This window comes from Colossoma macropomum, unplaced genomic scaffold, assembly GCF_904425465.1.
Source record: "Colossoma macropomum unplaced genomic scaffold, Colossoma_macropomum, whole genome shotgun sequence".
In the NCBI taxonomy this organism is placed as follows: domain Eukaryota; kingdom Metazoa; phylum Chordata; class Actinopteri; order Characiformes; family Serrasalmidae; genus Colossoma; species Colossoma macropomum.
This window is the reverse complement of record NW_023494784.1, coordinates 3,188,346-3,215,170: the sequence shown is the minus strand read 5'-3', so window position 1 is coordinate 3,215,170 and position 26,825 is coordinate 3,188,346. Positions and strand designations below refer to the sequence as shown.

At 40.3% G+C, this 26,825-nt stretch overlaps 1 protein-coding gene across 1 annotated transcript in view; it reads left to right on the top strand.

The window, feature by feature from the left end:
• LOC118811575 (coiled-coil domain-containing protein 138-like) overlaps window positions 1–25,610 on the top strand; it is a 34,176-nt gene extending 8,566 nt beyond the window's left edge. Inside the window, exons 7-15 of the mRNA XM_036575889.1 lie at window positions 488–607; window positions 1,716–1,793; window positions 2,265–2,375; window positions 4,273–4,425; window positions 5,320–5,427; window positions 6,663–6,819; window positions 14,462–14,638; window positions 22,822–22,960; window positions 24,372–25,610. Coding sequence (XP_036431782.1) covers window positions 488–607; window positions 1,716–1,793; window positions 2,265–2,375; window positions 4,273–4,425; window positions 5,320–5,427; window positions 6,663–6,819; window positions 14,462–14,638; window positions 22,822–22,960; window positions 24,372–24,513 — 1,185 coding nt within the window. The 3' untranslated portion in view covers window positions 24,514–25,610. The remainder of the gene's footprint in view (window positions 1–487; window positions 608–1,715; window positions 1,794–2,264; window positions 2,376–4,272; window positions 4,426–5,319; window positions 5,428–6,662; window positions 6,820–14,461; window positions 14,639–22,821; window positions 22,961–24,371) is intronic.
• Window positions 25,611–26,825: the final 1,215 nt, after the last annotated feature.

Below are 26,825 nucleotides of genomic sequence, written 5' to 3'. Positions count from 1 at the left end.
CTCAGATCATACCTGGTCATTAGTACCCTTGCAAGCGTTCACAGAAGCCAAGAAATGTAAATTTTGGTCAAAATTGCAGGCTGAGCTTTAACCACATCATACAGGTTTAACCGTGACTCTTCAGTGTGTTTTAATATATTTTAAGGCAGCTTCCAATCGTGATACATAGCGTTATGATCATAACATGACCTTTTTATCGATATTGTGCATCCCTAGTGACACAGTTGTGCTGTAGTATAATCTTTTGTAGTTTGTACAGCACATGAACCTGCAGCTGTACTTGTATTTAGTTGATTCTTGCTGTGTTGTTTATGGGAAATTTTTAAAGGCTCTGTTCAGAAAGGTGAGGGCAAGCAATAACCTGGCTGATGACTCTTGTTTAAAGACTGAAATAGACGTGTCCATGTAGGACCTTGTACTGCTCGTGCATCAGTAAATTTATATTGTTTATTTCAGTTTCTTTTATTTTTTTATTTCCTTTCCAAAGCAATACCAGCAGGAGATGGAGAAGCTGAGGGCCGCCCTCAAAGAAAAGACCAAAGAGAATAAAAGGATCAAATCCAGTTTTGATTCCATTAAGGAGTTAAATGATACCATGAAGAAACAGGTAATAATTTTTCAGTCTGGTTCAGTTCAGTTCTTTATCAGAAGTCTAGAACTTTTTACAACGAACTAGAGGTCTGCACTACTGGGACCCGTGGGACAATATCTTGCGACAATATCTTGCAGCACAGGACTAATTTTCAGTAAGGCTCGTGGGAGCGAGTAGGAAACCGTTAAAACAGTTTAAATGAATAAAGTCAATCTCGAGCAACCGATCATGTGAACAACATGCAAATTCTCATAGGCCTGATTCACACACTGCATCATACACACATACTGTGGTCAGTGCTTTCAAACAAGCTGCGCCTGTGAAGCTGGCTTGAAACTTTTGCCTAATCACAAGTCGGAGTGCTGTCCAGGATAAACAAATATACCGTGTACATTTATAAACTATATTTTCATTGAGCAGAGTGACTGATGTGACCATTTTGTCTGTCTGGAAAAACTAATGTCTGTATAACTTTCTCGCAGATCCGCAGCACAAATGCTGTTTGCATAAAAGGCCAGTGTGTCCGAGCTGTAGCGCTTGTGCTGCAACTTCACTCAGGCCATGCAGGGGGCAGCATGTGTGAATCAGGTGTTAGAGAGAGGGCGGAGCCTTCAGTCCGACGGCCACAGCTGCCCAGCAAACACCAACATCTACTGCTCTGTGGTTTAATTCCTGCTTTGTGTTTACTGGAAATAAATGGCGTTTGGTGAAGTTCATAGTGAGCTTGATGACCACGACTACTGTGTTATTTCACTAGAGCATAATGTATTTGTGATTAGACTGTGTCAGATATTGTATCTGCGTGGGTGGGAGTGGGACATATCATTTCGTTTGCGGGCGGGAGCGGGAGAAACAATACCGAATTTCTGCAAGAGCGGGACAAAATTTCACGGGAGCGGGCGGGAGTCCCGCGCAGACCTCTACAACAAACATTATCCGGAAGTAGCTTTCCAGGACGTTCTACCAGAAAAAGGACCATAGGATTAAACTGTACAGAGAAATTTGTAAATTTTGTGCAATTCTAAAGAACATGATTAAATAAAATTGTGGTTAAGAATTTTTTGCTGTGATTGAAATAGACAATTGGGTTTGATGCACTGAGATGTGTGATTTATGTGTGCAGCTAAATGAAGTGAGTGAGCAGAACAAGCGGTTAGAGAGCCAGTCACGGAAAGTACAAGCTCGCCTGGACAATCTGCAGGTAACAGCAGTCTGTTTACTGTTACATTTAAGGAAATAATTTTGCAAAAAGTCAAATTTACAGTTTTACCCCAAGTGTAGTCGATCAGCCAAGACACTTGGGTGTCTTAAGTTTGCATCCTTAGTTTTTGCATTGAAGCTATGAGGCTAATGTAGCTAACAAATAATGAAAGCTAGTACCTCACAAATTTATATAGTGGTAAATGCATGAAACCACCTAAGCACGGTTTAAGGCATCTAAGCGTGTGTTTAACACCATGCTAATTGGTGGGGTATAAGCTTCAGTTAGTTCTGGTGCCCCTAACTTACCACCTTTCCCAACAGGTGCTAGTTTTTAGTCTTCTGTGTATGTGTTAGCAGGCTAAGGCTGCTACTGGCTAATCCAAAAGACTGTGAAACCTTCAGGGCTGAGATTGTCTTGTTTGGAGATCTTAGGAAGTCTAACCTTGTGTATGTATTATATCTTCATTAGAGAAAGTATGATGGTGTGGCGCACAGAGGTCGGGAAAACATTGTGCCAAAGGCATTTGACCTCAAAGCTTCCAAACAGGTCGGATCTCAGCCTTCAGTCAAAGCTAGCAAGGTAAGTCCTCCCATGGTTTATTTCTACCAACCTGAATGAGTTCCACCACATTCTACATCTACCGACCTGTATGAGTTCCACCATGTTTTATATTTACTTGTATGTGTTAAGCCATATTTTATATCTACCATGTTCTGTCATATGAGTTCCACCATCTTCTGTATCTACCATTCTGTGTGTTCCACCATGTTCTGTTTCTACCCTTCTGTATGTGTTCAACTATGTTCTATATCTACCATCCTGTTTGAGTTCCATGTTCAATATCTACCCTCCTGTATGAGTTCCACTGTCTTCTATATCTGACATCCTGTATTTGTTCCGTCGTGTTCTATATCTACCATCCTGTATGTGTTCAACCATGTTTTATATCTACCATTCTATATGTGTTCTACCATTGTTCCACTGCTACACACCATTTGACCATCCTGTTTGAGTTCCATGTTCAATATCTAGCCCTTCTGTATGAGTTCCACTGTCTTCTATATCTACCATCCTGTATTTGTTTCATCGTGTTCTATATCTACCATCCTGTATGAGTTCCACCACATTCTGCATCTACCGTCCTGTGTGTGTTCCACCATGTTCCATATCTACCAAGCTGCATGTGTTCCACCATATTTTATATCTACCATCTTGTAGGAATTCAGTCATCTTTTGGATCTACTGTCCTATATGAGTTCCATGATCTTCTGTATCTGCCATTCTGTGTGTTCCACCATGTTCTATGTCTACCATTCTGTATGTGCTATATCATTGTTTGACTGTTACCCACCACTCAACCATCCTGTTGGAATTGCATGTTCTATATCTACCCGCCTGTGTGTGTTCCACCATGTTTTATACCTACTATCTTGAATGAGTTCCATCATGTTCTATATCTACTGTCCTGTATGAGTTCCACTGCCTTCCATATCTACCATCCTGTATGTGTTGCACCACATTCTACATCTACTAACCTGTATGGGTTCTACTACGTTCTGTATCTTTTATCCTGTATGTGTTCCACCATGCTCTGTATCTACCATCTTGTACATGTTCCACCATGTTCTATATCTACCCTTCTGTATGTGTTCCACCTTGTTTTATCTACCTATCTGTATGTGTTCCACCACGTTCTACATCTACCATCCTGTATGCGTTCCAGCATGTTCTATATCTACCATCCTGTATGTGTTCCACCATGTTCTGTATCTACCAACCTATATGTGTTCCACCATGTTCTGTATCTACCAACCTATATGTGTTCCACCATGTTCTGTATCTACCATCCTGTTCGTGTTCCACCATGTTCTGTATCTACCACCCTGGACGTGTTTCACCTTGCTCTGTTTGTAGAAAGTTTTATCCAACTTTACAACACTGGAGTAACACAGACAAAAGCGGTTCCGGTTACTTTGCTTTCTCTAAGGTTTACTGGTATCCATGGTGATGAGACGGTGCCTGTGAAAGTCAGTTACCACCCTCTGGAAAACTAGTCCCAACTGTGAAGGAACCAATTATTCACAGCCTAAATTACAAACACTTTTTAATGAAGAATTCGTCTCTTACAAGTGATTTTTGAGTTGACAGGTTTTCTGTTCTTTTCTGAAGAAATAATAATTTATTGTGAGTGGTCATCAACCAAACTCTACAGATGCAGCAGATTCCTTATTTCGTTAACGCTGTAGATCCTTTTTAAGGGGTTTGGAATGATTAGTCTGAAACCCAATACATCTTTAGGAAAGACTGTTTTACCGCAATCAGCGTGCTTTGCCTCTAATTTACTGTCATTAAATTGTTTAATCAGGGTTGTTTTTCTTCGCTAGTCTACCACACATCACATAATGACCCTACACACACCACACGCTGGAGTCAACGCTAAAAATAAATGTTTTTTTCTTTTATTTCCCCATGCTAGGGCCCCCTTAGCTCCTCCACGGTGAAGCTGCTGGCCACTCTGCTTGACTGGGTAGTGGACGGCCAGCTTGTTGGATCAGAACAGGGGAAAAATGAGAGAGAATTTGATCAGTATGGAGTTCCATGTCAAACTCTACATGAGCGATGCTCCAAGGTTTGTCTGAGTTTAGAGTTTAGTTTGTAAGTAGTCAGTAAGTTTGTAAAAATAATCATTTAATGCACAGTAAAAGTGGGTTGTATGGAAAAAAGAATCATAGAATCAAGCTATATGTAAAGCCATTTTCACAACAAAAAATAGGCCTGGTATCAAAATTCAGTACTTTCATGGTACTCACCAAACTACTTCAGTACTATCAAGTATGGAAAAATTCTCAGTACTGAATATCAGTACACAGGTAGTCAGTCATTTAGAGCCAATAAGCATGCCTGTTTCATAATCTAGATGGCTGATTGGCTGTCTAAATTACATTCCATTAACTACTTGTTATTAATGTTAACATTTCTTGATTAGTCTGTTATTGCAGTCAGTAAATGTACCCACTTCCAGCACCTCATATTCATTTCTGTCTAAGCCACGCCCACTTTTGGTTTGCTAGTCAAGGCAGGTTTGCAAACAAGCATATCATGACAAAATTGATCATAATAATGACAGCATTTGGTCACCTTATTGCCCACCCCTAACGAACAGCAGTATATTTGTTAGACATAAATATGCTTCTTGTTGCGTCGGTTGTTGCAAGATTCACTGCTCACTTTCAAACTTTTGGCCTGTAATGTAAATGTGGGAAGCCCCCCAAACACACACACACCTGCATGTTTAAGCACGCACAAAATGAACGAAGACTCTTGTTTTTCTTTTTCTTTTTCTTTCTTTTTTTCATAGAGTTGGTGCAACAATGGGCTTTTTAACCTGGGTGTGATTGCTTACACATGCCTCGCTGCCCACCCAGTCATGCTCTAGTTAGCTAAAAGACTGAAAAAGTCTCATGTGGTGCGGGCTGACACTTTTGTTCTCCTGTTTCCTGAGGTCCATCTTGTGTCCCTGCAGGTTCTTCCTGTGCTGGTGGAGCAGCTCCAGCAGGCTGAACTGTCTCTGCAGCTGCCATTACTGCGCTTTATCTACTGCACCCTCACACAACTGGAGCACAGTGCACAGGTACTGCAGCCACAGCTGCACTCTCACCGCTCCACAGTGCTGGTGAAGCCCATTTATTTAGGCACAGTTTGTGTTAACCATCCCCTAGACCTTCATCAGTGATTGCTTTTTGACCACAGAGCTACTCGGTTTGTAACCGTGCAACTATATTGTTGAGCAATAAGGTAGGGGTTTCTAATAAAGTGGCCAGTTAGTGGAAGTTCAAGCTAGGTGTTTGTAACATAGTAGCCAATCAGTGGACCTATAAGGCTGATGTTTTTGATACAATGACCAGTAAGTGAAAGTACAAGGTAGGTGTTTCTGATAAAGTGGTCAGTGAGTGGGCCTATAGGGTAGGTGTTTCTATTAAAGTGACCAGTAAATTGGGCTATAAGGTAAGTGTTTCTAATAAAGTGACCAGTATGTAGACCTATAGGGTGAAGTTTCTAATAAAGTGGCCAATGAGAGGGCCTGTGAGGTGAGGTTTCCAATAAAGTGACCAGTATGTGGAACTGTAGGGTGTGGTTTCTAAAAAAGTGACCAGTGCATGTAAGGTAGGTATTTCTAATAAAGTGACCAGTATGTGGACCTGCAGGGTGTGGTTTCTAAGAAAGTGACCAGTATGTGGACCTGTAGGGTGTGGTTTCTAATAAAGTGGCCAGTGAGTGGGCCTGTGAGGTGAGGTTTCTAATAAAGTGACCAGTATGTGGACCTGTAGAGTGTGGTTTCAAATAAAGTAGCCAGCAAGTGGGCCTATGGGGTAGGTGTTTCTAATAAAGTGACCAGTATGTGGACCTGTGAGGTACGGTTTTCAAATAAAATAGCCAGCGAGTGGGCCTATAAGGGAGGTGTTTCTAATAAAGTGACCAGTATGTGGACCTGTAGGGTGAAGTTTCTAATAAAGTGGCCAATGAGAGGGCCTGTGAGCTGAGGTTTCTAATATAGTGACCAGTATGTGAACCTGTGAGGTGAGGTTTCTAATAAAGTGGCCAGTGAGTGGGCCTATAGGGTAGGTGTTTCTAATAAAGTGACCAGTATGTGGACCTGTAGGCTGTGGTATATAATAAAGTGGCCAGTGAGTGGGCCTAAAAAAGATTTCCAAAATTTAGACTGCTGCTTGCTGTCTAAATTCCATTCCATTCCATTTGTTTAACTTCTAGCTTTGAGTTTTCTATAGTTAGACTATTCTCCTGCTTACTGATATTCTTCCTTTTAATTAATGGTCACCTGATGTGGATGCTTTTGTCTTTCTCCAGCACCCTCCATTAACGTCTACTCTGAGGAGATTGGGAGAGGAGGTGTCTCGTGGGCCAGGAGAGGGCAGTAAGGCCAAGGTCTGTCCGCTATATAGGACATCCTGCCTCCACACTCGCTTCTTATCCACCCTCATCATCCTCAAAACCATCAGCCAGGGTGAGGTGCTTTCCTGCTTTAACTCTTAGAAACCATCATTATTGATGTTTTACTGTCCTGTTTAAGTATAATTGCATAATTCATTCCACACTAGTGACTTACAATTACATAATTTTGATTTGCATTCTGTATTGACAGATTCAAATCAGCACTTGTGACTTTTTTGTTTGTTATGATATAAGAAATTGACAAAAACAGGACAAAAATGTGAAGAATGTTTTTCTTTCTACAAAATAAGACTATACACAACAATCACTTTTCATCAAATGCAAATCATAATGAAATATTTTCTCTTCTACTTACAAATACAAATATGATATTGGTTGAAAGTTTAGAGTCTACACTTTCCACACATTTTCTCTGATCGTTTCAGTTACCTGCAAATCAGAAATAGTTCATATAAAAGTACAGCATGCTGCTGTTATTACAGTTCACAGTGCACTGATGTAAAATGGTTAATCCTTTCAGTCCTTAAGCCTTTCTGCTTAATATAATGTTTATGTATTATATATATATTTAGCTGCCACAATTGGCAAAACACTAAGCTTTTAACAGTCTTAGCAACACTAAACAAATACAACCACATTTCCAAAAAATTTGGGATGCTGTACAAAATGTAAATAAAACCAAAATGCAATGATATGCAAATCATTTAAACCCTATATTTCATTGAAAATAGTACAAAGACAACATATCAAATGTTGAAACTGAGAAATTTTGTTGTTTTTTGAAAAAGTATATGCCCACTTTGAATTTGATACCAATAACACATTCCAAAAGTTGGGACGGGTGAAACAAAAGGCTGGTAAAGTTGTGTAATGCTAAAAGAAAAAACACTTGATGGTTAATTGGCAACAGGTCAGTAACGTGAGATGAGGAGTTCACTCTGTGAAAAACTGCACAGGCAAATAACATTTCTCAACGTAAAATAGCAAAGAACGTTAGCTTTTCATCATCTACAGTACATAATAACATTAAAAGTCTCTGGAGAAATCTCTGTATGCAAGGGACAAGGCCAGTGAAAACCAGTATTTGCTGGCAATGATTTTTGGGCCTTCAGACGGCACTGCATTAAAAACAGACATGATTTTCTAGTGGAAATCACTGCATGGACTCAGGAAAACTTATGAAAACCACTGTCTGTGAAAACAGTTCGGCGCTGCATCCACAAATGCAAGTTAAAACTAAACGCGAAGAACAAACCAGATATAAACAGGATCCAGAAATGCTGCCACCTTCTCTGGGCCCGAGCTCAAAATTTGAAATTCTTTTTGGAAATCATGGGGACTGTGTCCTCTGGGCTAAAGACCACTCAGCTTGTTATCAGTGCACAATTCAAAAGCCAGTATTCATGATGGTATAGGGGGGAACTGTGGAGCAGCTGAAATCCTGTATCAAACAAGAGTGGGAAAACATTTCACTTTCAGAAACTACAGCAGTGTCTCCTCAGTTCCCAAACGCTTACAGAGTGTTGTTAAAAGAAGTGGTGATGAAACACAGTGGTAAACAGGCCCCCGTCCCAACTTTTTTGGAACGTGTTTTGGCATCAAATTCAAAATGGGCAAATATTTAAAAAAAAAACAATAAAATTTCTCAGCTTCAACATTTGATGTTGTCTTTGTAGTATTTTCCTTTAAAAATATGGTTTACTTGATTTGCATACCATTGGATTATATTTTTATTTACATTCTGCACAGCGTAATGACTTTTTTGAGAATGGGGTTGGTAGATAAGGTAACTTAGTATGGGATAGCTTTTCCCTTTTAATTACCATAGATGTTGACATCTTATGGGTAAACTTGCAGACAACCTTTTACAGAAAGGTGTTTAATTTGAGATCAAATATTCAAAATAGGGTTTAGTTTTACCCTTAGTAAAAACCATTAGTATTTTGGGCTTGGCCCATTTTTTCATTTATGTGAATTTTATATATATAAGTTATAGAGCCCTACCTGAAGCCACTGCACAGTGATTCTGCTCTCCATCCAACAGATGGCGACATTGACATTTTGCAGTGAAGCTTCTCCTAAGCTGTTCCTGCTTGTTTCAGGAGCTGGAGGTGCCTCCAGAGCTCCTGCTGGACCTCACTGTAAAAAAGCATTTAATCCTAAATGCAAAAGTGCAGGTTTTTGAACCCCGGATTAATGCAAAACATGAAAGCGAGTTAGGGAGAATGGAGGGAAGCATTCCTTTTGGTTTTCGTGATGATTTTATAGGGCTAAGTAGGGGTTTCTAATAAACAAGACCAAATCTTTTACAAACAGACTTCTATAAAGGAATGGTTTGGAAAAAAACAGATGTTCCCTTCACCCCAAATGTAATCAAGAAAGAACAGACAAATTGAGGCTGCTGCTACTGTATTTAGCTGTGCCTTTGTACTTAAGTCAATTTTTCTAGATAACAATGTGAAATGCAATGTCAGAAACCACATTATCAGGTCTATTAGAGATTACCTAACAACTTACAGTTTGAGGGAAATGTGTAATGATTTAGGCATGCAGTTTGCACCATGCCAAGAGAGTGTCAGCTATTATGAAAACATTATGTTGAGAGTTTGTATGTACAGCATCCGCCTCTTTGTGAGTACCATGACAAGTAGGCTATTTAGAAAAGTTGATAGTGGAAACCTGTATTTTTTGTTTAATGTTTTTTTTTTTAAAACTTACATATTATGATTAACTGACACTGTCCCTGCCACTGTTCTGGTTATTTTTCAGGACCACTATCTTATCTAAAAGAAATAACCACAATAAGGTTTAAATTGCAACCCCATTTCCAAAAAAGTTGGGACGCTGTGCAAAATGTAAATAAAAACAAAATGCAATGATATGCAAATCATTTAAACCCTATATTTAATTAAAAATAGTGCAAACACAACATACTGAATGTTGAAACTGAGAAATTTTATTGTTTTTTGAAAAATATATGCAAACAAGAACGGGAAAACATTTCACTTTCAAATCTACAGCAGTGTCTCCTCAGTTCCCAAACGCTTACAGAGTGTTGTTAAAGAAGAGGTGATGAAACACAGTGGTAAACAGGCCCCCGTCCCAACTTGTTTGGAACGTGTTGTTGACATCAAATTCAAAATGGGCATATATTTTTCAAAACCAATAAAATTTCTCAGCTTCAGCATTTGATATGTTGTCTTTGTACTATTTTCCTTTAAAAATATAGCTTACATGATTTGCATATCGTTGCATTCTATTTTTATAGGTATTATAGACATATATAGACATAGCACCAGTGCAGAACTAAAGAAGCAAACTTCAGACCCCAGATGAGTCTTGCGTGTTCATCTACTCCTTGGGGTAAGAGAGAAACCTGTAAAGTAGATTTACCACCAAACTATTCTCTTAAATATGAAAAATGACTGGGCATAACAGAGGGTTTCTATTTTCCTTCTGGTTCTCATCACCATTGTTTTAGAGACTTTTTGGAGAACGGATGATCCGTTCCAAATTCTCTTAATCTTTCTCAAAGAATTAAAGTCGATCAGAAATCACCTCTCGCTCTGGAGAATCTTTTATTAGGCCTGTCTCTCTCTAGAGTGATGGAATAGTTTGAAAAGACGTGTTCCGCCCAAACCCAGGACAGCTTTATGCATCTTTGGCTCAAGTAGGACTCTGCTATGATGCCAGCTAGTCCTCTGTAGGAACGTTTAGGGCTCCATCTGGGAAGAATCAGCCTTACAGCTTCTATAAAACCCTTTTTTCCCGAGCTGCTAACACCTAGTGCCGCTCTCTGGGGTTTTTATCGTGCCCATTACTCTTCAGATGGTTTTATCTGCTTGGTTTACTTCTCTCCTGCAGATAATACCAGGTATACAGCAGCACAAGCTGAAACCTCTAACGCTAACACAGCCCAGCGCCAGAAAACAGGCCCATTTACTCACCACTAAAATGAGTTTCTTACACTCTGGCTGCTGAAGTCCAGCCCAGGGGGTATTTCAGAAGGCAGGATTTCTCATTTTAGCCAGTTATCTTAAGTGCAAAGTCAGTCCTGTCCAATAGGAAACGTGCTGAGGGACATGCGTATTAGACAGTCCTTAATTTTGGGCTTAAGTTATCTGGCTAATTCAGAAATCCTGCTTTGTGAAATACTCCTCAAGCCTGCTTCGGTTTGGACCGGTTGAAAACTTGCCATCCTCTGGAGAAAATATCAGTTTGTGATGTTCGGAACATTTGCAGAGCAGATTAGCGCCCCTTAAAACATATTCATTAAGTAATTTAGGCCACTAATAAGGGTGAGATGCATAATGATGGTGATAAATTATTGTTATTGTGATTAAAATATATTAGTACAGTACTTTTAGAACATTAAACAACATAAAAATACAGATTTGCACCAGTTACATCGAGCTTGTAAGTAGGGCTGCAACTAACGATTATTTTCATTGTCGATTAATCTGTTGATTATTTTCTTGATTAATCGTTTAGTTGTTTGGTCTATAAAATGTCAGGAAATGGTGATAAATGTCGATCAGTGTTTTCCAAAGAAACCAGAAAACATTCAAATTTAAGAAGCAGGATTTAGAGAATTTTTACTTTTTTTCTTAAAAATTTACTCAAACCGATTAATCGAATACCAAAATAGTTAACAATTCATTTAATAGTTGACAACTAGTCAATTAATCGTTGCAGCTCTACTTGTAAGCAGCAAAATTTTTGTATTTTTGCCTCTTCTTTAATTGTCTCTCCTCCTGTTCCTTTTCAAATAGTACTTTTCAAATTTTTCTAATGTTGAATTCAAGATCATTTTTATAGGTGATTTTTCAGTTTTTACTCAATTTAAAACTGCAGCTGCCCTTTACATTGCTTGTGTTTTCATTTGCTCACTTGTCCACATGTAGTGAATCAGTACGTAGTGAAAATGAATTTGAACGCTGGCCCTGGTCTCAAGACTACTAGGACAATGACAGCTCAGTTATGCGTGACACAGATGTGGAGACAATACGTCGACTGGGAAGCTCATCCACTGAGCTGTGCTTAGCCTCAATGTCACTTTAAAATAAAAAATTCCAGTTCTGTCATCAGTGTTTTCATTTTGTTTACACTGAGGCCCAGATAAAGCTGTTTGTCAGTCACACAAAACATTGTTTAAAGCTATTGAGCCTCTCTTCATTCGATTAACACCACTAGCATAGTGCTTCACATAGCTTTTCTATAGGGTTGTCCAGTGTTACATCAGCGCCAGGCTAACCGTGGTTCATCTAAGCAGTTCTCGGCAGCTGTAGCTAAAACAGTCGACTGACGACTGAATAGACATTCAGGTAACGTTTCAGTAACAGACCCTTTGAGTAAAGATTTCAACTTAAAGTCTGCAGCTGAATATTTCTGAAGTGGCCTAATTAGCCTGCTAGCTGTTAGCAGGTCAGCCTATTTAATGTCATATTTTGTTCATGAAAGTGCAGTACTTGTGAAATATACAGTGTTGGGGGTTATTTTGTAGGTAATTAGTGGCAGTAACATCAAAGCATATGAGTGAAGTCAAACAGACAAATGGTGAAGAAGGTCCGCCAGCGTCTCTACCACCTCAGACACCTAAGAGACTTCAAACTGCCCTCCAAAGTGTTACTGAACTACAACACCTGCACCGCTGAAAGCATCCTCACAGGGAACATCATAGCCTGGTTTGGAAGCAGCACCGGGCAGTACAGAAGGGCTCTCGAGAGGGTGGTGCGGTCAGCTGAACGCATCATTCAGACCAAGCTCCCTGACCTGCAGACTGTTTATAGCAAGCGGTGCTGAACCAAAGCCAGGAAGATCGTGAAGGACCTCAGCCACCCCAACAATGGACTCTTCTCTCTGTTGCGGTCAGGGAAGCGCTTTCGCTCCCTGAAGGCAAACACAGAGAGAATGAGGAGGACCTTCTTTCCACAAGCCATCCGAGCTCTAAACCACGACAGCAAATAGGACAAACAGGACCACCTCACACACACACCCATCACACACAGGACTCTGCACTTAACATTGATCGCTTGTAATTTATGTATTCTACCTCCTGCTCAGTTGCACAGCATTATGTTGCTGTTTTACCTTGCACTTTACTTCCAACATTTCATATCTTCATTGTGTTCATAGGGTATATTTCATAGATGGATATTTTGTTATATATTTTCTACGATATTGTTCTTCTGTTTGACTGCTGTTTCTTATTACCTTATTGCTTCATGTGAGCGGGCAGTTATCCAAGCATTTCATTGCTAGTTGTACCATGTATGACTATGTATGTGACAAATGAAGCTTTGAAACTTGAAACAAGAAACAAATGCAGCTTTCACTAAGTAGCTAACAATCTGCTATGAAAACGTTCATAGCAGCTTCTCAGCTACTTAGTAGAAAACTGATGTCTGGGTGTCTGGCTAGAACGAAACCCTCATTGTTGGTAGGTTTTTTAATCATAAGTTTGAAAAACGGTTAGTATTTCTTCAAGGTTGGGGGTGCAAGTGAGATAACATACAGCATTCGTCCTCCGTTTTAAAACATTCTGAAAGCTGAGCTAGAGACATGATGCTGTTTCCAGCTGGAGAGCATTGTGCACAGTTGAGTTTTTGCAGTGCATTGTGGGAATTTTCAGGGAATGAAAGTTCCTGTATGCTGGAATGATTTTCACAAAGGGACTCCTTAGAAAATGACTGCCTGAGCTGTACCCTGCCTACTGAACTACTGAGCTCTTTGATACACCATTGTGTTAATGTCAAAACGAATGAACAGAAATGTTTGAAAATTACTTAAGAAAAAAAAATTGTTACACTTATAATAATAATCATTTTTATTTGTGTAGCACTTTTCATGCCGGTGGCAGCTCAAAGTGCTTTACAGACAGGTGATAAAACATAGTTATACAAGAAATCATTAGTATTTATTTAGAATCAGAAGAAAATTAAACAGATCAAATTAGAAGATAAAAACCATGAGATGTAGAGTTTTAGTTAAATGCTGAGTTAAAGAACTGCATTTTTAGAAGTGAGCACTGAGCTTGACGGTCTAATAAATGGTGGAATTGAGTTCCACAATTTAGAAGCAGAATAACTGAAAGAGTCTCTCCATGTTTTCTGTATTTTACAGAGGGTGTCTGTAGAAGGCCACTATCTGCAGATCTTAGATTATGTGCAGGAACATAAACAGACACACTCTCTGATGTAAGCGGGTGCTTTAAGTTCATTTTAGCTTAAAAAAAACTAGTAGCTAGAACTTTAAAATCTATCCTGAATGATACAGGCAGCCAGTGCAGGTCAAACGGGAGTGATCTGATCTCTCTTTTTTGTTTTTGTTAGGATGCTGACGCATTTTGTACAAGTTGTAAGAGATGTATAGTTTTCTTAGGAAGTCCAGTAAGAAGATCATTACAGTGATCAACTCTGCTGTAACAAATGCATGAACAAGTTTCTCTGCGTCGCTCTGAGATAGAAAAGGCTGAACTTTCTCAAATGATAAAGAGCTACTTTAGTGACTGTGTTTACATGCAGATAAAACAGAGCTCAGATTCTAAGATCACACCCAGGCTTCACACTTCAGGTTTGGTAAATGAAGCTAAAGAACCAAATTAAAATTAGTAGGTTATTGCTATAATGTGTGAAAAAATGTGGACCAACACTACCAGCTGAATCAGAAACGATCCTTATGTGTCTTTTTTGCAGTGGACATTTTGGCTCAGGCTCTGGACATCCTTCACGGTGACGTGCGGACAGACGAGGGTCAGGCCTTATTCCTGAAGTACCAGGCCCTGGCGGCCATTGTGGCTCTGCTGAGGGCGGGCAGTCCCGGTTTGCTGGCACCGGCTGTAGACATCTTACTTCAGATGAGCGCTGAATCACGTAAGTCCAGAGCAAGTCAACTAATACAAAACAACCAAATAAACTAGCTGTCCACTTTATTAGAAACCCTTATCTGGTTGTCCTGCATGAGCTTCACCTTCCTAATAGGTCCACTGTGTGGATCACTCTTCCAAATTGGTTCAAAGTCAGAATGCAAAACACATTGGGACTTTTAACTGACTTGGACTTTAGACTAAAATCCTCTTGGTTTGAGTGACCCTGTACCTTAACTGTGTTTGTTTTATTAAAGCAAATAGCTGAATATTCTATTTTGTTGCTACCAAAACTATCATAACACTACCAAAACTACGAAAGGTTTCAGTAGTGACTGTTTCGGTAGTGATAGTAATTTTAGCTCATTTTGAGCAGAACTCAAAAACGCTAGCAGTACATGATCAGCAAACACAGCTTTGAACAGCTGTACATACATAAATTCATCATGTTTTTCATTAAAACACAAGATATTTACTTAATTGCAGAAAATATGTGTTTCGGTAGTGACAATTCTTAATGTTCCACACTGATTTTCAGACTTTCGGACACATTTACTTCAAAACAACGGGATCTAATTGCTCACCATGTGGCCGTGAGGGACAGGGATGCAGCCTCATTTCCTGCTCTAAAATGCAGGGGCGTAGCTAAAATAAGGCTCCGCCTATGGACTAGAACACTTTATGTTTTGGGAGTGACATCAAAACATGGAACAGCACTCTCTAAATGTACAAAAGCAAGGTGGAGCTACAGCGGAGGGGCTTCCAATAAAGTGGCCAGAGAGTGTTTGTGTATTTTACTGCTGCCCAGTGATTCTAACCAAAGAGATTCAAGGTAAAGTGCGGAGCGGTTAGCAGACTGAAGGAGGAGGTTTACAATCAAATCAGCATTAGAATATAATACAGTGTGATCATTGTTTCTGTTTTAAACAGAAATAAACATTCTGCATCTGTTTATTTCTGTTTAACTATAAAACAGTGAACTTGTTTACAGTGTATTGAGATACGTCATTTTATAATTTTGTTTTTCCATGTGCAAGCCTTGCGGGTGGATGAACCCCCCCCCCAAATTTGGCTCTTCTAATGTCTACACTACACATTTCCATCTTATTTTGTAATTTCCTGTTTATTGCACTATAATTCTGCCTAAATGATGGTTTAGATAGAAGACACAGCAAAAGACTACAGCACTTTTGGAGCTGATCTTCAGACACTGGTCTTCGTTTTTGCATGCATGACGCCGGTTTGTTTGTCTTTTACTCAAGGAGTTTAATCAAGTCTTTATATCTGGTGTACACACTGTAAGAGAGCGTGGCTGCTGAAGTATCAGCGTATAGACGTATCGAGTGGAATGATTAGTGTGATTAAGGCCATATGGTTACACAGTGAAGGCCATTAACACTTCCATCAGCCTGGCTCCTTTCCGCTCCATTAACCAGCGGGCAGCGCCGCTAACGTGTCTGAGGAGGCGCGTGCTGGAGACTAATAACCTTCAGCTAGTTACACGAGTTGGACCCTAATATGGAGATCACTTTTATTTGCGAAAAGCTTTGCGTTTTGCTGTTACTGGAAGTCAGAAATGCAAGTGTGGCGCTTTAGGCCTGGGTCTCGAATCTCAAATCCCCAAAGGCAGGCAGGTAGGGGTGTAACAGTACTGATACTAACTGTTATCTGTCCTAATTCAATTGAAGTCCTGATATTTATACAATTTTTTAAATATTTTATTTTGGTAAAATCCCTTCTGCGTCACAAATGAAACACACTCAGCTTGGCTAGGTGGCATTTACTTGTGGAATTATGTTTTTTAGTTGCTTATGCAAACTTTTTTTGTTCATTTACTGTATCTGTTTGGTATTTACTATTATGTAATGGGTAATAAGAACCATTTTTAACTGAAGTAAATGTAAAATATCTTTATTGTGCAAAACAGTTAAAAACAGAGCTGAACAGTGTACAGATAAGCCTGTGGTGTTTACACAACAGCACACAGCAGCTTCTCTGGCTGAAAAATTGAACTGAATGTTGTTTCATGTACAAACTTCTTGAGTTGTTCGTCTCATACATGCGTCTTGTTCACTAGGGCTGCATCTCTGAGCGTCAGTTCAGTAAATATCACCGCTGTTCACGCTGTCAGTATCAGTGACTTGCAGTGTTTTTCTGGCCTGGTTAAAGTGACGGGTCGCAAGACCCCCCTGCTGTGTGATACATCTGACTGACGGAGGCGCACCGCAGACAGGGCTAGTGGACAAACAGGCCTGGCTAGTGGGCTGCTATGCTAAAGGTTAAATCGAGGCTAAGGGTTATCACTTCGTCAGGAGTCCAGCAGTTCCTTTCGCTCTTCTCCTTAACATTAACTCAGACTGTAAGTGACCACACAGTGGCAGAAGTGTTTGCTGAAAGAAGCAGCTCAGCCATTTAGGCAAATGGGTTCATTACCTTGTTCTTAACACTAAAAACTGCCTTTACAGATTTTGCCGTGAGCATTTTTACTGCTGTTTGTCGTCCCACACTATCGACTTGTTGTTAAGGTCTGTCTCCTGGCACACTTGCATGTGTCAGACAATGCTAGGCTCTGCAATTTCTTTCTAGTTGAGTGTTTAATAATATTCTAATTGAGAACTTTAGAAAGCTCCTTCACCATCTATGATTGCTGTTTGTTGCGTGAAATCTGCAGTTTGCACGAGAACACTTTTATTTATATTTTTGCAGTAGTAATATGTAGAACATTGCAGAGTAAAAGGCTGACTGATAGTACTACGCAATGTAGACCCTTGTATCCAAGTTTAACTACGAGTATCAGTACCGGAACCAAATATTTTCCCGTTACAGCTAGTGGTAGGGCTAACTTTTTTGACCTAATGATGTGAACTTGTGAACTTGTGTTCCAAAATAGATTTAGCAGTCAAGTAGCTTGCATCATGAGTGTGCAGGCCAGTGACAGTAAACACGGAGGAGAGATTAGTGGTGGCAGTTCCTAAATTCACAGATATTATGGGATCTAATTATAATGACAGATCAAAATGATACCACCTTCCTAGATGCTACAAACACAACGTACTGGCAGAAGCACAAGCAGAAGCATTCAAAAAGCATCATGTTCTCAAAACGTTCTCCCTCTTGCAGAATTATGAAAAGATTAAATAAAACATTGACTAGAGAGCTTGGAGCCTTCCTAAAAATGTACTATAGGGAAGCAGACTGTGGACTGTATGCATTGGACTATCTAACTGGGGTGAGCTTCTGAACTGAAGGGAGATGTACCAGATGACAGTTTAAGATATAGCTGGTACACTCTTGTATGTATATGGAGGGTTGTGTAAGATGCCCAATGGAGAGTTGTGCAAGAGGGGCCTGTAAGGAGGGAACAGCCTTGTAAGAGTGAGACCAGAGTGGGTTAAAACACATCACACACATTTGGTTTTAAGGGTTACCAAAAAAGGTGTAAGGTTTGGACATGATGGGGACTAAAAATGGTATGGAATTGTGTTAAAGGGGTGGGGAGATCACCTCATCACCCCAGATGGGAATAAAAAGGGATGTTTTGAGATGATATTCGCATTGTGGTTGACCGGGAACCATCTTGCCATTTGATGCTCAACAAAGCGAAGGCCTTTTACTTCCTTCCACAAGAACTCAGCGACTGAAGGCTTTTTCATTCCTTTTTATCCTTTTTCATTTTTGTTGATATTCTTTGTTTCTTTTAATTCTTTTTGAAGACATTAGATTACAGATAGTTATTAGGGAAATAGTATAGACAATATTAGAGTTACATATAAATGTCCAGACCCTGGGCAAATAGAGAGAGCTCTTGGCTGTGACAATAACTTGCTGCCAAAACTCAGATTTTGTTGCTTGAAGCTACCTGGGGCTGTTTGTTTGTATTTTTAGCCAATATATCAGCATTCTATGGCTAAAGGTCGGTATTAAACATGTTCAGTTTGAATTGGAAAACCAGATACAAGGCCCTGTTTCAGTTGTTTTTTAACATGTCCTCGCCCACTTCACCTCACTACTCAAACGTACATCACACCTTCTTTCCACAAGTGACCACTCGCGGCAGAAAGTGAGGAAGGGCCTCTGTGAGCTAATCAGCTAGCCATGCAAACTTGGCTGTGCAAAATGCTTTTTTGAGAAGTAAATGCTTTGTCTGGCTGTAAACTTTGTGTAGACCTGTGGTGAATTTGCTTTCTTTTTGTTGTTAGGCATGTAGCCTTTAGCATGCTAACTAGTCAGCAAGCAAAGGGAAGTGATGAAGATGTATTAGCAGTCATGTTTAACAGATGGAGTTAAGTTTACAACTTAAAACCCAGCAAAACGAATGTTATAGTTTTAAAATGTTAATCATCTTAAAGTAGTTTATTGGCATGTGTTAAAATGGAAATGTGTTGGTCGCAATGATTTCTGGACAAGTTATAATGGCTAATCGACTACATTCAGGATAAAGCTGGAAAACTATGTACTTCCGATTTTTCGGAACACTTCCTCTTGTTAAAATCCTTTCTATCCCATGCTACACTGGAATAGACCACATTTCTCAAGCACACCTTCACTCTCTTTCAGTTACTCCTCTATTCATGCCTGGCTTGCGATGACTGCTGCTAATCAGCGGCTCGTTTGAGCAGACCTGTTTACGAGGAGCTCCAGGAGCACCCCTTTCCCAGCTTCCTTTTAGTGACACTGAACAGGGCTGCTAGTCTCTGGGCGCCACTTTATAGGAACGCTCCGATCCGCCCTGGCAATTACTGCGCTTTATAGAGGAATAATTAAGGGACCGTGTGAAAGCTCAAGTTCAGGTTCACACCTGAAGGTCAACCACCAGCCCCCTGCACTCGTCCAGGGGGAAACCCTGTTCAGCGTCTACTGTCTGCTCCGTGGCATGGCCGCCCTTAATGTACTCCACGTGTCCCAGTGAGAGACACGTCTTAAATCAGCCCTGAAAAGCACACGGTTAGACAGTCGGGGTCTCCAGTGGACATCGTTTGAAGTTCTCTCAGCTTCGTGTAATGGGAATCAGCTTACCTGTGAAGATGAGGGAGCGCAGATGTGCGTTTGGGGGGCAGATGTGGTGAAACGAAGCAGCCAGTCTGACCCCTTAACCATCTGCTCAGTTGTTGCTCTTGGTACCCCCAGAGATAAATATGTAGGTCATGAGACACCCACTGACGTTAGGCAGTAGGAGACCAACTGGGGGTCAACGCTCAGTCTCTGAACCCACTTTGTACCATATTTGAAGCCTTTTATGCCTAAATGCAAGTTAATTTAGTGAAATCCCCACCAATTAGCATCATAATTGCCTAATTCTAAACATTCTCGCCTCAAACTCTGTCAAGTTGCCAAGTAATCTCAAGTTGATTCGCACAGTTTCTGACGCTATATGAAACACTTATCAATAACATTTAGGTATGGTTTGCATGATGCTAATTGGTGTAGCCCACATAAGCTTCCATTGATTGTTGGCTACATTAGCCTCGTAGCTCCAGTGCAAAACTAAAGGTGCGACTCGACTCGCTTTTTTGGTTTTCCATTAGGCAAAAGTACCTGGTACCCGGTACTTTTTTGGTACCATCTCTGTCGAGGTTCCAAGTGAGCTGAGCCGATACCAAAAGCTGATGTAAAAACGCTACAGACTACTGTTTGGTTGGAGAGAATTGCTAAACACATACGCTAACATTAGCTACCAGGTTAGGGTAGCCTCTTGCGTCACCTTTGAGCAGCCAGAATCGTCTTGTCATCTGAACTCTGATTCAGTTTTTCCGAAACTGCCCTGTTTTTTTCAGCAGTCTTTTGTCTCGCTGCCATCAGACTCTTTTGAACACAATTCGTCTCCTTAACATCTCGGCAGTTTCATTTGGTGCCGCTATGACGACCAGCTACACTGAGGAGGTTCTATATCTGCAATGGAAAATTAAGTAGCAGGTACCAAAAGTGAGTCAACTTGAGTCGAGCTGGTACCATGCAGCAGAAAAGCAGCTTAGGAACAAGCTTCAGACACCAAGTATGTCTTGGCTGATCAACAACATTTGGGGTGACTGGTTCAGGACTCCAGAGACAACTATGTAGGCCAAAGTTCACCAGGCTACCACTAGCATAAAGCAGTAAAAGGCTGACTGGGAAAGTCAGTGCTCAGTCATTGAAATAACATTGTGCCCTATTTGAGGCCTTTCATGCCCAATTTAAAGCTAATTTAGTGAAAGTGATGAAGGCAGACAGGCTTGTTGTTTGCTACTTCAGTGCGTAGCGGGAATTCAAGGTTGTCAGTTAGAATGAAGCTTTCAAAATACATTTCCCTGCACGCAGCCTTCTATATGTTTCTGTATGTTTTAAGGAGAATTCCACTGACTGTTGGTTTATCCTTAAACTATCTCCATTTTTGTCGATTTTTATTTTTCTACATCATTTCAACACTTCAGCTGTCCTTTATGTTGTGTGAAAATTTCATGATAATGGACCAATAGAAATGCTCTAAAATCACTTGGAATGAAACCTCTTTACATAGACTTGCATTGAAAGGTAAGAGTGTTTTTGCCTTCTCCTGTAAAGTTCCTATTTTGGAGATTTTTTCGTTGTCGTTTTTCTTTGGACAGCAACGATGTGTATGTAGGTGTGAAAACACTAAAGTCACATGTAGATTCACGGCTGGTTCAGATCTCCTGTAAGAGTTTATAAGAATTGGATAATTATTAAAGAAATTAAGTAAAAAATAAATACCAGGCCTAACGCTCTTATTTCTTTAATAAATTCTAGTATATTGATCTATGTATCTATCTATATATATATATATATATATATATATATATCGTTTAAATAGCTTGATTGCTGGTGGTTTTCTCTTTCCAGTCCACTACTCTAAAGTTTAAGCTTTGCTGTCCAAATTGGAACCAGGGTTGGCAACGTCCTGCAGCGGTGTAGTGAATATGCCAGCCACGCCTTTATTTTCTGCTTGCTGATCTTTATAAGGGCACATTTCTCAAAGCAGTACCCAGATACTGCAAACTACAGTCCTCTTTCAGATACAGAAGGTATCAAGAGAACTTCGTCTCAAGCGACACCAGTATAGCCAGTTTGTAGAAAGAACTGAGCACTAATCAAGTTAAAACTAATTCCATCCATCCGTCCATCAGGTTTTGTTTGGTTTTTTTTTTTATTAATTTATTACCCCCCCCCCACCAAGTTCTTTCCTCATTTGAGTTGTATCCAGTTCCACCCACTAGTTAGGACTCCCCCAATCACACAATATCACCAGCTGAATGCTGGCTGAACATGCCAGCCGCCAGTTCTGTTATGTCAGGTAGCAGATGCCTGTACTGACTACCATCGTGCTGAGTGATGGGAGGAGACGGGGGCCATCCTACCCACTCAGAGAGTATGTGGATGGATGAGTCCTGGATTGTATCTGGAAGAATTTGAGTTCAGACCTAAATGATGGGGTGGTCCTATTTTAATCGGCGTAACTTTTTTAGCCTTCACGGTACCGGCTTAGTGGCCGGCGGAGACTCACAGACCAATCACATGCGTTGTAAATATCACAAGTGACGCTACTCAGCCAGTCAGATCTGTGCGTTACGATGAGCACCGAGACTCAAGTGAGTGATGCACAGACAGGGGAGGGACGAGGCGAGAAACAGCAGTCAGAGAAGAAAGTGAGCCAGATTATTTTACATGGCTCTAAAAAGAGAAAATTGACAATAAATGTTGTTGAAATATGACTGAATTGTACTTTATTTGATTCTTTATTGTTGTCTGTATAAGATGTTGATATAACTACTACTTCAGTTTACAGTAAATGGCACGGAATCATAATGCAAGTTAGACATTGATGTTCTGGACCTTTGCTTGAGGAAATTTTCTTTGACTGAATTTTAATTAAAGACCTCTGACCTAGATTAACAAATTAACTGCTAACAGAAGCAAATTCTTTTTTTTTGCTTTCCCCTAATGTTAGGAACACCTAATGTTTACTGTTAGCATTTATAGCCAAATAGTGAAGAAGGGAAATACCATCTGTATCTGTGTCTCATTACTTCAGAATGATGCATTTGCAAGCTGATATAACTTTAGCTAATTTCTGTTGTGGTTGAACGTTGACCACCAAGACTAATTCACTGCTGGTGAACTGATGAGACAGTTGGTTATACTGAATGCTATTGTTTCTTCTGGACACTGAGGAACGTTATGCTCTTCTCTGCTCTACAGGGCACCAGCCAGCCTTCCTAGAGGCCTGCAGCACTGACCACTTCTTCCGCTGCGTCTCCCTGCTCCTCCGCAACCCGCGTTTGGACCTCAACCTTGTGGAGAAGCTCAGCATCCTCCTCCAGAGGCTCTCTGGCATCAGGTCTGTCCCCACCCTCACCAAGCCTGAGTTACATCATCACAGCCGTATAATTTCCTGAGGCACTTTCCAAATGTCATCACTGTTCCAGCTGCCGAGCTCACAGGCTGACAGGAAACCCTCATTAGTTTAGCTTTGCTTTCTAAACAGCATCGTTAACCCTCATTAGGAGAGATCACAGTACAGTGTGGAGGTTTGGAAACCTCCTCTGACTTCCCAAAAGTCCATCTGGAGGCCTGCTCCCATTCTGGAATTAAGGGAGGGTTCAGTTTATCTGTAACCGGGGAGAAACTTGTCCTTAGTCCCTCAGTACTTGGTTCTAGAGCTGGGCAGTAATTAAGTAACCAGTATCTGCATTTAATTTATTGCATCAGTGATATTTTTCAAAATTCAATATTGTCAATAATTTTACTGCAGCTACATTGAGTAACAGTTATTTGAAAAGAATGCAAATACTTGAGATATTGCCGACAGCCAATCAGAGCAGGCCTTTTCACAGAGAATAATTTCTCTTAGCTCTAACTGGTACAACAACAGATGTAAGTTGAACTAAAATAAAGTGAGAACGTTTAACACCCAAGAAGAGTCATATGCCCTTAAATGGAGCCACTCTGAAAGCTGATGATGCAGAACAATGCCAGGCAGAAGCTGTACTACATGTCCAAAAGTTTGTAGACTAAAAGTTACATTTCTTCTAAATTAGTAGGGTGTTTGTTTCCTATTTGCTGCAGTAACAGCCTCCACTCTTCTGGGAAGGCTTTACACTAGATGTTGGAACATTGCTGTGAGGATTTGATTGAGAATTAGTGAGGTCAGGTACTGATGTTGAACGGACAGTTCTGGATCACTCCAACTAATCCCAAAGGTATTGGATGGAGCTCCATCACTCCGGGAAATCCAGCTGCACTGCTCCACAGCCCAGTGCTGGGGGGCTTTATACCACTCTAGCACACGCTTAGCATTGGTCACAGTGACCTTAGGCACATTTTTAGCTGCTCCAGAGCGTCCTCTTTAATTGGTCCATGCTTTTCTGGAGATATTATACAAGCTGTGTCAGCAATGGGTGACCTTAATGTGGCTGAATTCACTCATTAGAAAGGCTGTCACATACCATTGGAAATGTAGGGCTGGGTTCGATTCCCCAGCCGGGCAACCAGGGTCTTTTCTGCATGGAGTTTGCATGTTCTCCCCATGTCTGCATGGGTTTCCCACAGTTCAGAGAAATGCAGTCAGTCAGATGCTAAACCACCTTTCTTGACTGTGTAAATACCATAACAGTTATTAATGCTTTTTCATTTTTTAGTTAATCATCATCATGTTAGCGAGGTATTTTGCATATTTATCACAATATTTTTTTCCATATAGCCCAGCTCTACTCTAACTCCTCATTATGTATGCATATGTGTGTTTACAGGAAGAACAGGCGTCTATTCGAAGCCTCTTCGCTGCACCTGCTCCTGCAGGAAATGCACAGGACGGCCGACCCGGCTCGAGCTTTCCTCAGCATCAACCTCAGCTCCATCCTCTTCAACCTGGGGATGCCCACACGCTCTTAAAGCAACAGTTCAGCAAAAATTGAAACCAAATGTACTTGATCAGCCAAGACATGTTTTGCCTCTTTAGTTTTGCATTGAATCTCCAAGTAATGCAATCTTATGTACATCGATGAGCATCAAATTCCATGCTTGTATCATCACACTTCACCTGCCTCAGACCGTGTGGAGTTGTGAAGGAATCTCTAATAGACCTGATTATGTCATTTCTGATCCTGTATGACGTACTGTTATCCATACCTAGCTGATTGGTATACAGAAGTTTTAATCCTTTTAAGCCTTGTAGCCCCAGTTTTAAACTAAATAAGCCCCCGTTTCTTTGATTGTGGTGGGGGTGGGGGTGGGGGTGTTGGTGATTTGGTTTTTCACCATGCTATTCCTTTAACACCAGCTCCTGCTTCTTCAATCTGACCGTGCCAACGTACCAATCACAGTACTGTTTCTGTAGTGTGATTATTTATTGATTTATTGTGAGTCTTTATAAAATGCTTTAAACATAGTTACTCATTACAGCTAATGCAGAAATGTCCATGATTTTTTCAGGCTGTGTGAGATTTATACCAGCTCTCAGTTGCAGGAGGCTCGAAGATTTCAGCACTACGTTAGCATATCACTGTCGGAACAAAACAAAAATCTCAATTTTTGTCATTTCTTTATTATTTTACATTTTTTTTCCATTTTGTTTTATTTGAAAACGCCAGCTGTCTTTTATAATGCAGTAAAATTCCAATGACCCAAAAATTACTTGGAAAACTTTTCCATTGACTTCCGTTCAACGTTAAGTGTGTTTTTTTCCTTCTTCTGTAAAGTTACCATTTTGGAGATACAAGGTTTTGTTGCAACAGCAACGTTATATTAGTACAAATACTTTTGTCCTGTGGTCTAGTGGGGCATGCTGCTACATTAAAGCCATTATTTGTGACCATTTGCAACTTAATTATGAATTTTGATATCTGTCTCTATGTGCTGATCAAGATCTTCTCTAGTGCCTTCAGCAAGCATTCTCCTTTTTTGTTCTGGCAGTTTGGCTGTTCTTATAGTGTTTTATAACCAAATTAAATTATTTTTAAGCATGAGAGAAGTTGTCATATATTTATGTCCTTTGGTATATTTGTATAAATGTGGTTTTGAGAAAGTCTCCTTCGTCTGGTTTGTTTTTACTGGCATAAATTGTTATTGAATAAAATGTTTATTTCTGTTTTAATGTGCCATAAATACCCGTTTCTTTCCTTAAGTAGCTTTAAACTTGCTGCCGCAGCCATTCAGGGTCGCCGTTTGTACTTTCCACCCATGTTATCGGGTTGTTTATAGAGCAACGGTAAGAAGTCTTGCCATGAAGTCAACTGTTTAAGCTGCACAGTGCTTTCTGTCTTTGGTTTTTGTCATCGGTTTCAGCTTGAGGAGTTTGTCAAAGGTTGACTCCAGCGTTCCTTGTCTTTCAGAGCTTTCACCCTTCTGGCATGGTCATCGCACGGTTAGCAGGATGATGGATGTTGGCTCAGGACAGATGGGTTCCAGGCTGGGGTTCCAGATGGAGCTGAGTTGAGTTTAGCTCGTCTCTGTGAACCTGTGAAAGCAAGCAAGAGGTCCCCCAGAACCCTTGCAGGTATCTCACATCATGAGGCCTTTGGGACACCAGATACGTCTGTTATATTAGACAGAACAGCTCTCCAGAACGCGGTGAGAGACTTAACAGACCTTAGGGACGTCACACGTGCTCTGAGCTGAACTAGGAGTTTGGTGGCGTGATGTTTGAGATGTTCAGGTACTCAAGTCAGATTTCTCTGGACTTGAAGATGTTCCCTTCTTGCCATTCGTTGTCACTGTACCATGAATGTCAACTTGAGCCCTTTACTTTCAGGTTTCTGTACCAAGATTAGCAGAAATCTGTTTTTTTTAAGGAATTCTTTGGTGAAACATCTACAGTTTTCTTTTTTTACTCCAATGGCAATCAAACAGCCAAGACATGTTTGCTGTCTGAAGTTTTGCATCTCGAGCTGTTAAGTAATCTCTAATGTGAAGTAATTCAAGCTAAATGTAAGTAAACCATTACTTGTTAGCTACGTTGGCCTCTCAGCTCAGCACACCAAACATGTCTTGGCATATGGACCACATTCGATTTTTCTATAGACAATCCTGGGTCTCGGCATTCTTCTTGCCTTTTGTATCATAAAGATTAACTCTGGCTCTCAACCTTTAAGACAGGGGTGTCAAACTCAACCACTAAAAGGGCCATATTAAAAAAATCTCAGCAAATCTGTGGACCAGTTGTGTTTTTATTCCATTTTTACTTAACATTTTGCCATGACCCAAAT